Here is a 12,425-nt window from a genome sequence, read left to right as displayed (position 1 = left end):
AGTTTATTTTAAAAATAAAAATAGTAACTGGGTGGTGGTACACATCTTTAATCCCAGCACAAGAGAGGCAGAGGCAGTGGATCTCTTGAGTTTGAGGACAGCCTGATCTACAGAGTGAATTCCAGGACAGCCAGGACTACATAGTGAAACTATGTTTTGAAAAACAAAAAAGAAAAGAAAAGCAATAAGAGCAGTTGTGACCTGCCAGGTACTTTGTTGTGACACTTTAGAGCCGGCCTGGGCAGGTCAGTGCTAGATGCCCTTTCTAAAAATAAAAGTAAAAAGAGGGCTGTAGACAGTTTAGTTGTACAGCACTTACCAGGAGTAAGGCCTGGGGCTGAAATACTAAAAGGAAGGGGGGTTAGTTTGGCAATTCATCTCATAAACCTATTAATACCTCATTCTAATTTTACAGTGAGGACAGCTGAGGCTGTCAGGTACAAACTCGGGTGACTGGTGATGAGTGGCTTGACCTAGGTCTTTCTGACTGAAGCTGTACGCTTGCACCTTTCTGAAAGACAGGAGCAGCTGTATTGAGAACAGAATCTGACAGTCACAGATGAGAACTAGAGCAAGGTGCTGACAGTGGAGAATGCTATTCTGGGTTCTTAGGAGGGGTCAGGGGCAGGGATGGCAGAGACTTGGTGAAGGGAATTCTTTGACCTCAAGTGGGAAAGAAAGTTGGAGTCCGATAAGGAAAACAGAATCCCTGTGTCTTGGAGCCCATGAGATGACTCAGTAGATGAGGGGAGGGTCTGCTGCTCACTCAGCCTTATGACACAAGTCATTCCCTGGAACCCCGTGGGAGGTGGGGAAGGGAGTGCCAAGTCCTGTCAAGGCTTATACACACAAAAGCACAATAAGTAAATATATAAATAAATGATTCCTTTTAAAGAAAAGGCATGTTTTTCCATTTCCATCAGAATATCACTATACTGACTTCCTTTGGTGATGAACAGCAATGTGGAAGTGTAAGCTGAATTAAACCCTTTCCTCCTCAATTTGCTTCTTGGTCTTGATGTTTTGTGCAGGAATAGAAACCCTGACTAAGACAAATTGGTACCAGCATAGTGGGGTGTTCCTGTGACAACCAGACCTTGTTTTGCGGAGGACTGTGGAAGGACTTTGGAACTTTGAGCTAGAAAAGCCATTGAGATGTTAAGAGCTCTGTGGGATATTCTGTAAGAGCTTGGGAGATAATCTTAAGAACAGTGCAGAATTGGAGATTAAAGACTCTTATCGGGGCTGTTGCTATTTTGGTTGTGAAGATTCTGTGGTTTTGGTTAGCTGGGGCTGAAGAATCAGCTATGATTAACAAGATAGCAGAACTACTAAAGCGAAACCTTTGCATAGCTGGGACTATAGATGCTGGTTAGCTGGAGCTAAGAAATTAGTCATGATTAGGAAGAAATCAGCATCATTGAGGTGAAATCTGGGAAATGTTTTCTGATAACACAGAGAACCTGTGTTCCAGAGATAGCCAGCAGGACTTGGTAATGTGTAAGAGTCAACCAGGTAGTACTGGTTTTGAAGGCATGAGGGGGTCATGAAGAGCAGCTGAGGCTTGGCACTGTGAGGGCATGGAAGGCCATTGATGAAGGTGCAGCCTCAGTTGCAATTGATGGCCCAGGACTAAAGGGGTCAGGCAAAGGAGTTGAGGCTTAGCACCATGAAGAGAGCCTGTAAGAGGCTGTTGGTGAAGCCTAGTTGCAGTGGAAAACAGTGCTTTGGAGATGCCAGTACCATGAGATGACCACCAAGAACAGCACAGCAGTGGAATACAGGCAGCTGGAGCCTAGAAGACAAGGTGTGTGTTACAAAGGGCAGAGCTGAAGAAGTGACCCAAGCCCTTGGAGAAGCCCAGCAGATCATGAGTGGATCCCAGATACTGTATCGTTAGAGTTTGATTTTGCTTTTGGTTGTGACTGTGATATTTTTCCCTTCTGAAGGAAGAAAGTATTTGGTGGAGCCCATAGTTAAGAGACATTGAATTGTAAAAAGACTTTGAATTTTAGAAGAGATTGGATATTTTAAAGGGATTGAATTTTAAAATGTAAGAATTCACAAAGACTGTGGGACTTTTAAAGTTATTTAGATCTTGGTGACAAATAAGAAAGTAAGGATTAAGGCTTAATAGTGATGTGTTTTTGTGTGTCAAGTTGACAAGGGGTCAATTGTACTGGCTGGTTTTGTGTGTCAACTTGACTCAAGCTGGAGTTATCACAGAGAAACGAGCCTCCCTTGAGGAAATGCCTCTATAACATCCAGCTGTAAGGCATTTTCTCAATTAGTGATCAAGGGTGGGAAGAGGGTCCTGCCCCATTGTAGGTGGTGCCATCCCTGAGCCTGGTAGTCCTAGGTTCTATAAGAAGCAAGCTGAGCAAGCCAGCAAATAACTTCCCTCTGTGGCCTCTGCATCAGCTCCTGCTTCCTGACCTGCTTGCGTTCCAGTCCTGACTTCCGTTGGTGATGAACAGCAATGTGGACGTGTAAGCTGAATAAATCCTTTCCTCCCCAACTTGCTTCTTGGTCATGATGTTTTGTGCAAGAATAGAAACCTTGACTAAGACAGTCACCACCTGAAAGGCAGCTTTGTGCTGGGTTTAGGGAGGTTTATATGCTGTCTCTCAGACTATTCTAGACCTGGGAAGTTCTCATTCTCCCCTGAGACTCCAGGCTTGACTGTGAAGTTTGTGAGGGTGATGAAGGAATATTTGCTGGACTTGATAGAGTACTTGGGTGCGTTTTACCTTTGAAGGAAGCTTAACACTTGAGATTTGTCTCCTTGATAACATTGTTTCCTGTTTCTCTGTACTTGTGGCAGGACTTTTGGGTACAATGTGTTGAGAATGCTGTGAGCTTGGTCCTGTTCCATCATCTTCCAGAATAAATAGAGCCAGGTGTGATGGCCCACCCGTTTAATCCCTGTACTCAGGAGGCAGAGGCAAGTCATTCTCTCTTAGTTCTAGGCCAGCCAAGGGCTACACAATGAGACCTTGTTTCAAAGACCAACAAAAGAAAGGAAAGGGGGAAGGATACCTAATCCTTGTCTGACACAATCTGGAGGCTCCAGGCTTTGATGAAAATGACTATTTTTTGAACAGTGTTCTATAGCTCAACAAATGCCTGCTTTGAGTGATATGCATATAGAAGAACTTCATGAGGTGTATAGGGAGATATAGAAAAACATTGCATTCTATTTAAATTTTGATAAGAGAGCCTATTATGTGTTTAGGAAGGAGAAAAAAAAAGATTTATCCATAACAAATGGCATAATAGTCATAGTGAATCCTTTCTGCCCCATTCCTCTCAAAAGAAAAACATTGAAATTCATTCTTCTTAAGATAGTTTATCCTCACTGAGCCCAGTGGTACAGATGTGTAATCCCAGCTACTTGGAAGGCTGTAGCAGGAGTTCAAGGCCTGCCTGGGCCACAGAATAAGGTGAGTTCAGGCAGCTTAGTGAGGCCTTCTCTAAAAGTAAAGGAGGGTTGGGGCTATAGATAGTTCAGTAGTAAGCTTAATACCGAAGGGGGGGGTGACTTGAGTTTATAAAAATGTAAATTTATAAGGGGCCTACACCAGCACCAGCTTTGTTAACTGTTGATTAAGTGTAGTTCTCCAAACTAAAGATGAATGAGTACAGCCTCACCTACTGCAGTAGGAGTAGGCAGTAGCAGTCTTTCCTGCAGTTCTCTTGAGGCAGTGGAACTAATTACAGAAAAAGGGTAGTTTCATTTATCTAGACGTGATTACTCTCAGGAGAGAGAGAGACAGAGACAGTGTGTGTGTGTGTGTGTGTGTGTGTGTGTGTGTGTGTGTGTGTGTGTGTGTACACATACATGTGTGTGTTTTCCACTCTTACTTCTCCCCGGCCCCTGTTGAGTGGATGCTTTTGTCCCTGATTGTCGAGTATATCGTTTGTAGATTCACTGAGAGCTTATGTAGTAATGCTTGCCTTATTTTTTCTCTTCCACTCTTGTTTTATTTTTTACTTTTTTTTCTCTTTGTGATGTGACGTTTTCAGCTGATGTTTTGAGAGCAAATCCTTCTAATTTGGGAGCCCAGATCACAAGAGTGAGTTTTTCTATAGTGTCTTTAGCTGTATATCTTTTTTGTGTGTATGTGTCTTTCTTCCCTTCCTCCTCCCAATTCCAAAAGATTTGAAACACATTTCATAAATATTAGGTAAGAAAATTCCTCTGTGTGTTGAACACCATGCCTTTCTAAAGCAATGTCCAATTTATATTGGGTCAGCTCCCTTCTCCTAAGCTGTTGGAGAGCATAGGCTGATGGAAGGCCTTGCTTTCACTTTTCATGTTCTAGAGTGTGTTGCACTGTGTTCATTGCAGATGGGTATGTCGGACTCTGTCACCAGCCTGTCTCGTGACACTTCTTTGGTTTTTGTTTTCTTTTGTTTTGAGGAAAATTACACAGTAGCTTCTGAAAACAAAAGGTCCATTCTGTTACTTGATTTTAAGTCACAGAATCTTCAACTTTCTTGTGTTCTCCTTCTTCCCTGGTGGTTCCTCTCAGGGCTATGAAGGAGTGGAAAGCTACACAATTATCTCCATTTTAGCAGACAGGCTGGATGAAAGTGGTCAGGCTGAGTTCTGAACATGCCAGGGTTGGAAGACCACTCAACTTTAATAATTATAAGAAACCTTTGTTACCACTAAAACCAGACAAACCTCCGCACTTTTATGGTGGGGAAGAAAGTATTTCTGTTTGCTCTGATTCTGATCACCTCCCATGTAAGCTGTACATTGCTTTTTTAAAATCTTACACCTTGGGTAATTTTCTGTGCCAGCCTAACCCCTTTCTGTTCACTTTGGCCTGTGTTACCAAGAGTTATCTCACATTTGTGTGTCTGGTTCTGCATCCTGGAAGAGCAGGTGATTGGTCTCTTTTCTTTCCTCCCAGTAGTCTAAAATTTGCGTGTTGCTTCTGAAATCATTTTGTTTTGTACAATAAGGCAAATGACTTGCTGTCCTAATTACAAATGCCCATAATCCAAGTGTCATGCTCAAAGTGATCAGCCATTGTGTTTCTGAGTACCATAAAATATAATAGTGTATTCCATGCCAGTGTTATAACATTGGTTCAGGGTAAATATTATAAAGGCTTTGCCTTCACATCTGTGTGTTAATTAGATTGCTCACCTTCTGTTTCTTTCTTTTTATTAACTCAGAGATTAAAAGATCTCAAGCAGAGAGAGTTTGCCCGAAATGTCTCTTCAAGATCCCGCAAAGATGAGAAGAAACAAGAAAAAGCCCTTCGGCGGCTCCATGAGTTGGCAGAGCAAAGAAAACAAGCTGAATGGTAGGGAAATTTCATGTCAGAAATGTCCTGTAGATAAATAGAATCCTTAAGATTTAAATTTACAGATTTAAAATTGTAATTCAAACACTGGATATAGTAGCTCATGCCTATAATCCTAGCACTTGGAAGTCTGAGGCAAGAGAATCTCAAATATATATATATATATATATATAAATTGGGTTGGGGGGGGTCTGTGGAGAGATAGCTCAGTATTTAATGAACACTAGCTGCTCTTGCATAGGTCTTGTTCAGTTCCCAGTAACCACATGGTGGCTCACAACCATCTATAAAGGAATCTGATGCATTCCTCTGGCGTTCAGGATCCAAGTTCCATCTTTACCACTGGGGAAAATAAAAGACAAACTTTGAAAGTGAGGAGAAGGGCCCCTGCATGCTGGTGCACTCCTTTAATCCCAGCACTTGGGAGGCAGATCTCTAGGGGTTCAAAGCCATGCTGGTCTACCTTGTGAGCTCCAGGACTACACAGGAAAACAAAAAAAGAGGAGTAGGAGGATGGGACATAGCCTTGGCTTCTGAATGTTCAGAAATCTTTCCATCCTACCTGCAAAAGCATAACACCCTAGAGTGTGAAATATGAGTACACCTATGTGTCTCAGTTACTCTCCAGAGGACCATTCCCCTCATATTTCTTGGTTTGGTCTTAGCCTATACTTCAGATTTCAAGTCACTAGGCTTCAGTAGCCACCCTTTACCTGCTGAACCATTTCACCAACCCAATTTGCAACTTTTTCTATTGTAAATGCATCTTTCTTTTGCATGTTCTAAGAATATCTCCACAGAAGATGTATGTCAGGCTACTTTCTGGTTCAAGACATTAAAACACTTGTTTTTCTTCAGAAGCAACTTTTAGCTCTTATTTTATAAATTAGCAGTTAAAAGATGACCAAGTAGGAGTGATCAGTGGGTAGGTTACTGGTTTAGCCCTGGGCCCTATACATGCAACATCATTTTTTCATTGATATGAGGTAGACTATGACATAATATAAATATGTCTTGCTATCTATGTCTGCTTGGATTTCATCTTTGGGCAGTAGCACATACAATAAAATTTAGATACCATGGTATCTGGATTTTTTTGGCCCCAAGTTAAATACAGCCCACAGCTAGTGAATATCTAACTAATTGTTTTTAGTTACTGAGTTCAGACTTCAGGAAATGCCTAGATAGTCCCTACACAGCTTCCAGCTATGTTTAATTTAGAATATATATATATAGAATATATATAAAATTTGTAAGCTGCAAATATGCTTATAATTCCTTCCTTCTAGATTCAAAACAATAACTTCTTATACTATTACTACTAATACTAATACTTTTTTTAAAGATTTATTTATTTATTATATGTATGTACACTGTAGCTGTCTTCAGACACTCCAGAAGAGGGAGTCAGATCTCCTTGCAGATGGTTGTGAGCCACCATGTGGTTGCTGGGATTTGAACTCTGGACCTCTTACCCGCTGAGCTATCTCTCCAGCCCCTTCTCCTTCCTCTTCCTTCTTCCTTCTTTCTTAAATGAAATTTGAACCAAGAGTCATAGGGCATACCTTTATTCCTAATGCTCAGGCTAATCTCTGAGTTGAAGGCCAGCTTATATACAAAATGAATTCTAGGCTAGCCAGTGCTACATAGTGAGACCCTGTCTCAAAAATAAATAAATTAAAAGTGAAATTTGAGACACTTTCCACCAGCTCTGTATAATGGAAGAAGATAACCAACTCTCAGGTCCTAACCTCTACATGAATGGCATGGTACAAATGAACACACAAGCAGAAAGATTTTTTTTTTTAATGTAAATTTGAAAGTGCAAGGAAAACTAAAGCTTTTCTTTTGCTAAAAGAAATAAAGCCCTTTGCAGGGAGGGGGTGAAAACAGGTCTTACTTAGTTGCCTAGGATGAACTAGAACTCACTGCATAGATGAAGCCAATCTTGAATTCATTAGTAATCCTTGTGTCTCTGCCTCCTAAGTACTATGCTTAAAGGCTTAAGCCACCTTGCTCTGTAGAATAACCTTTGGAATAGTTGCATATCCATATAGTTGATTGTATGCCAGGTGGTAGGGTGATAAGAAGATCAGAAGCCCAACAAGATGGCTCAGTGGGTAAAGGTTTTTTGCCACCCAATTTCAAACCCCAGAATCCACATGGTAGATGGAGAGAACCAGCTCTGACCTTTACATATAGACCTTTGGCACGCATCCTTTCTGTCTGCCTGCCCCCCACACACACACACACACACAAACACAAATAAATACATGTAATCTTGACAGTGGAGGGGCTAGAGAGGTTGCTCAGTGGTTAAAGAGAACTAGATACCTTCCAGAGAACCTGGATTCAATTTCCAGTTCACAATCTTTTGTAAACTCTAATCCCAGGGGATCCAATGTCCTCTTCTGACTTCCAAAGGCAATGCATATATGTAGTACACAGGCATACATAAAACAAAATATGCACATAAAATTAAAATAAAATGAAAAGGAAAAATTTTTTTTAAAATATATGATTCCTCTAATACATGTTTTGCTCTGTCTGCATATACATCTGCATGCCAGAAGAGGGCATCAGATCCCTTTATAAATGGTTGTGAGCCACCATGTGGTTGCTGAGAATTGAACTCAGGACCTTTGAAAGAGCAGCCAGTGCTCTTAATCACTGAATCATCTATTTAGCCCCAGATAAATATTTTATTTAAGAAAAGAAAACCTTGGTAACAGATTAAGAAACTGTGAGATGCTATTGGTAAAGAACTTGCACCTTTTTGTAGGGCAAATAGCTTAAAGGATAACAATAGCTAGCTGGCCTTGGAAATTTAGCCTGGTATGCGAATCAAATGAAACTTTGCCTACCTCTGTTTAATAAGTTCCATTCATCAGCACATTGCTAGGGACAGCCGCTCTGCATCATTGAGACCGACCTATGATGAGTGGAAGGACAAAGAAGACGAATGTTTTATAAGATCTATAACTTATATCCTCTCTTTTGTTTTCTCACTTTCTCAACTACTGTATAGTGCACCCGGAAGTGGGCCCATGTTCCGACCAACCACGGTGGCTGTAGACGAAGATGGTGGAGAAGAGGATAAAGATGAGTCGTCAGCCAACAGTGGTGCAAGTGCCGTTTCTTCTTGTGGCTTTGGAGCTGACTTCTCCGCAGATAAAGGGGGCCCCTTCACGTCAATACAGATCACTAATACCACTGGACTGTCACAGGCTCCTGGGTTAGTCCCCCAAGGTATCAGCTTTGGCATTAAGAATAATCTGGGACCCCCACTGCAGAAATTGGGAGTATCATTTTCCTTTGCCAAGAAAGCTCCTGTCAAACTTGAGTCAATAGCATCCGTTTTCAAGGACCATGCAGAGGAAGGGAGCTCAGAAGATGGAACAAAGACTGATGAGAAGAGTTCTGACCAAGGGGTGCAGAAGGTGGGAGAAACTGATGGCACTGGTAATCTTGATGGAAAGAAAGAAGATGAAGACCCTCAGGATGGAGGGTCCCTTGCCTCAACACTGTCCAAGTTGAAAAGGATGAAGCGGGAAGAAGGAACAGGGGCTACTGAGCCAGAATATTACCACTACATGCCCCCAGCACACTGCAAGGTCAAACCTAACTTCCCCTTCTTACTCTTTATGAGAGCCAGTGAACAGATGGAAGGTGATCATAGTACACACTCAAAGAATGCCCCAGAGAACAGAAAAAGCAGTTCTCCCAAGCCTAAAGGTTGTAGTAAGGCAGCAGCAAGCCAAGGAGCAGAGAAAACGCTTAGTGAAGTTTCTGAGCCGCAGAAGGAAGCCACTGTGGCTGGGCCTTCAGAGCCTGGAGGCAGAACTGAAACAAAGAAAGGCACAGGAGAAGGCGAAGATGAGCTAAGTATAGAGAGTGGGGAGACTTCAGAGAGCCAGATGTGTGAATCCAATCCTAAAGAAATTTCTCAGGCCACCCCAGCAGCAAAAGCAGGCCAGGGACCCAAGCATCCCACTGGTCCATTCTTTCCGGTTTTAAGCAAGGATGAAAGTACTGCCCTCCAGTGGCCATCAGAACTACTCATTTTCACCAAAGCAGAGCCTTCCATTTCCTACAGTTGTAACCCTTTATACTTTGACTTTAAACTTTCAAGAAATAAAGATGCTAAAGCTAGAGGGACAGAAAAGCCAAAAGATGTTGGAGGTTCCTCAAAGGACCATCTCCAGAGCCTTGATCCTAGAGAACCGAATAAAAGCAAGGAAGGGGAGCAGAATGTAGTTCTCTCTTCAGAAGCCAGAGTGGATGAACCTGCTTCAGGGGCTTCCTGTAGCAGCCTGAACAAGCAGGAGCCTGGGGGTAGCCATACATCAGAAACTGAAGACACAGGAAGAAGCCATCCTAGCAAGAAAGAACCATCAGGCAAGTCTCACAGACACAAAAAGAAGAAGAAACACAAAAAATCCAGTAAGCACAAACGTAAACACAAGGCTGACATGGAAGAGAAGAGTTCTAAGGTGGAGTCTGGGGAGAAATCTAAGAAGCGCAAGAAACGAAAACGGAAGAAGAACAAATCATCAGCCCTAGCTGATTCTGAACGAGGACCCAAACCGGAACCTCCTGGAAGTGGCAGCCCTGCACCACCAAGAAGACGGCGCCGAGCTCAAGATGATTCCCAGCGGAGATCCCTTCCTGCTGAAGAAGGAAACGGTGCCAAGAAGGATGATGGTGGGGGTGGTAGCAGTTGCCAAGATCACGGTGGGAGGAAACACAAAGGTGAACCGCCATCTTCCTCCTGTCAGCAGAGAGCTAGCACCAAACATAGCAGCCGGTCCAGCCATCGGAGCCAGCCCAGTAGCGGAGATGAGGATAGCGATGATGGGTCTTCACACCGACTGCACCAGAAGTCTCCATCCCAGTACAGTGAGGAAGAGGAAGAGGAGGAAGAAGAGGAGGAGGAAGAGGAAGACTCAGGTAGTGAGCATTCTCGTAGCCGCTCTCGATCTGGCCGTCACCATTCCTCACATCGTTCCTCCAGGCGTTCTTATTCTAGCAGCTCTGACGCTTCTTCAGACCAGAGCTGCTATAGTAGACAGCACAGTTACTCCGATGATAGCTATAGTGACTATAGTGACCGATCACGAAGGCACTCTAAGCGCTCTCATGATTCGGACGATTCCGACTATGCCAGCTCCAAACACAGGTCCAAACGACACAAATACTCATCATCTGATGATGACTATAGCCTCAGTTGCAGCCAGTCCCGAAGCCGATCTCGGAGTCATACAAGGGAGCGATCAAGATCCCGGGGTCGAAGCCGCAGTAGCAGCTGTAGTCGCAGTCGAAGCAAGAGGAGAAGTCGCAGCACCACAGCCCACAGCTGGCAGCGAAGCCGAAGCTATAGTCGGGACCGGAGCCGCAGCACCAGGAGCCCTTCTCAGAGATCCGGCTCCAGAAAGGGATCGTGGGGTCACGAGAGCCCAGAGGAAAGGCGCTCTGGCCGCCGGGATTTCATTCGTTCAAAGATCTACCGCTCTCAATCCCCTCACTATTTCCGATCAGGTCGGGGAGAAGGTCCTGGAAAGAAAGAAGATGGCAGAGGAGATGACAGTAAAGGAGCAGGCCCGCCCTCCCAGAATAGCAATACTGGCACAGGAAGGGGGTCAGAAAGTGACTGCAGTCCTGAAGATAAGAATTCTGTTACTGCCAGACTGCTGCTCGAGAAGATCCAGTCCAGGAAAGTGGAGAGGAAACCCAGTGTGTGTGAGGAGGTGCCGGCCACCCCTAATAAGGCTGGGCTCAAGTACAAGAACCCCCCACAAGGTTACTTCGGGCCTAAGCTCCCCCCATCTCTTGGTAATAAGCCTGTTCTTCCAATGATAGGGAAGCTTCCAGCTACCCGGAAGTCCAGTAAGAAATGTGAAGAGTCTGGCTTGGAAAGGGGTGACGAGCAAGAACATTCAGAGCCAGAAGAAGGGTCCCCAAGGAGTAGTGATGCTCCATTTGGACATCAGTTCTCTTCAGAGGAAACAGCTGGTCCCTTATCAGACCCTCCCCCAGAAGAGGCAAAGTCTGAAGAAGCTACTGCTGATCATTCTGTGGCTCCTCTAGGCACCCCAGCACACACTGACTGCTACCCTGGGGATCCAGCCATCTCCCATAACTACCTCCCTGACCCCAGTGATGGGGATACTTTGGAGTCTCTGGATAGTGGCAGTCAACCAGGCCCTGTGGAATCCAGCTTGCTGCCTATAGCCCCAGACCTTGAGCACTTCCCCAGTTATGCACCTCCCAGTGGGGAACCTAGTATTGAATCAACAGATGGGACTGAGGATGCTTCCTTGGCTCCTCTAGAGAGCCAGCCCATCACCTTCACCCCTGAGGAGATGGAGAAGTACAGCAAGCTCCAGCAGGCTGCCCAGCAACACATCCAGCAGCAACTTCTGGCCAAACAAGTAAAGGCCTTTCCAGCCTCAACCGCCCTAGCTCCAGCCACACCAGCCCTGCAACCCATCCACATTCAGCAGCCAGCCACAGCCTCTGCCACCTCCATCACCACTGTTCAGCATGCCATCCTACAGCATCATGCTGCAGCTGCTGCCGCTGCCATTGGCATTCACCCGCACCCTCACCCTCAGCCACTTGCCCAAGTACATCATATTCCCCAGCCCCATCTAACCCCAATTTCCTTGTCCCATCTCACTCACTCAATTATCCCTGGCCACCCTGCCACCTTTCTTGCTAGCCACCCTATCCATATAATTCCTGCCTCGGCCATCCATCCTGGGCCCTTCACCTTTCATCCTGTCCCACATGCTGCCCTCTATCCTACCCTGCTTGCTCCACGGCCTGCTGCGGCAGCTGCCACTGCCCTCCATCTTCACCCACTGCTTCATCCCATCTTCTCAGGTCAGGACCTGCAGCACCCTCCCAGCCATGGGACTTGAGTTGGGAGTCGGAAGCCTATGTTGAGCCAGGGAAGGTGACTTAGTCTTCCCTTGGGGGTGTTGAGCCATTTATACCAGCAAGTAAAAGCTGGAACGGGCAGTGTCTTGACAGCCAAAGAAATGAGTTTTGGCTTGCAGGGATGGATTTAGATTTGAGGTTTGCTTTGGGTTTACTATCAGG

At 44.6% G+C, this 12,425-nt stretch overlaps 1 protein-coding gene across 11 annotated transcripts in view; it reads left to right on the top strand.

Moving 5' to 3' along the window:
* Positions 1 to 12,419, top strand: part of Gpatch8 (G-patch domain containing 8) — a 78,172-nt gene extending 65,753 nt beyond the window's left edge. For all 11 annotated transcript variants that reach the window (XM_031354408.1, XM_031354409.1, XM_031354411.1 and 8 more), the window contains 2 exons: positions 5,191 to 5,321; positions 8,350 to 12,419. In XM_031354408.1, coding sequence (XP_031210268.1) covers positions 5,191 to 5,321; positions 8,350 to 12,244 — 4,026 coding nt within the window. In that variant the 3' untranslated portion in view covers positions 12,245 to 12,419. The remainder of the gene's footprint in view (positions 1 to 5,190; positions 5,322 to 8,349) is intronic.
* Positions 12,420 to 12,425: the final 6 nt, after the last annotated feature.

The sequence above is a fragment of the Mastomys coucha genome, unplaced genomic scaffold (genome assembly GCF_008632895.1).
Source record: "Mastomys coucha isolate ucsf_1 unplaced genomic scaffold, UCSF_Mcou_1 pScaffold5, whole genome shotgun sequence".
In the NCBI taxonomy this organism is placed as follows: Eukaryota; Metazoa; Chordata; class Mammalia; order Rodentia; family Muridae; genus Mastomys; species Mastomys coucha.
This window is presented reverse-complemented; position numbering and strand designations above follow the sequence as displayed.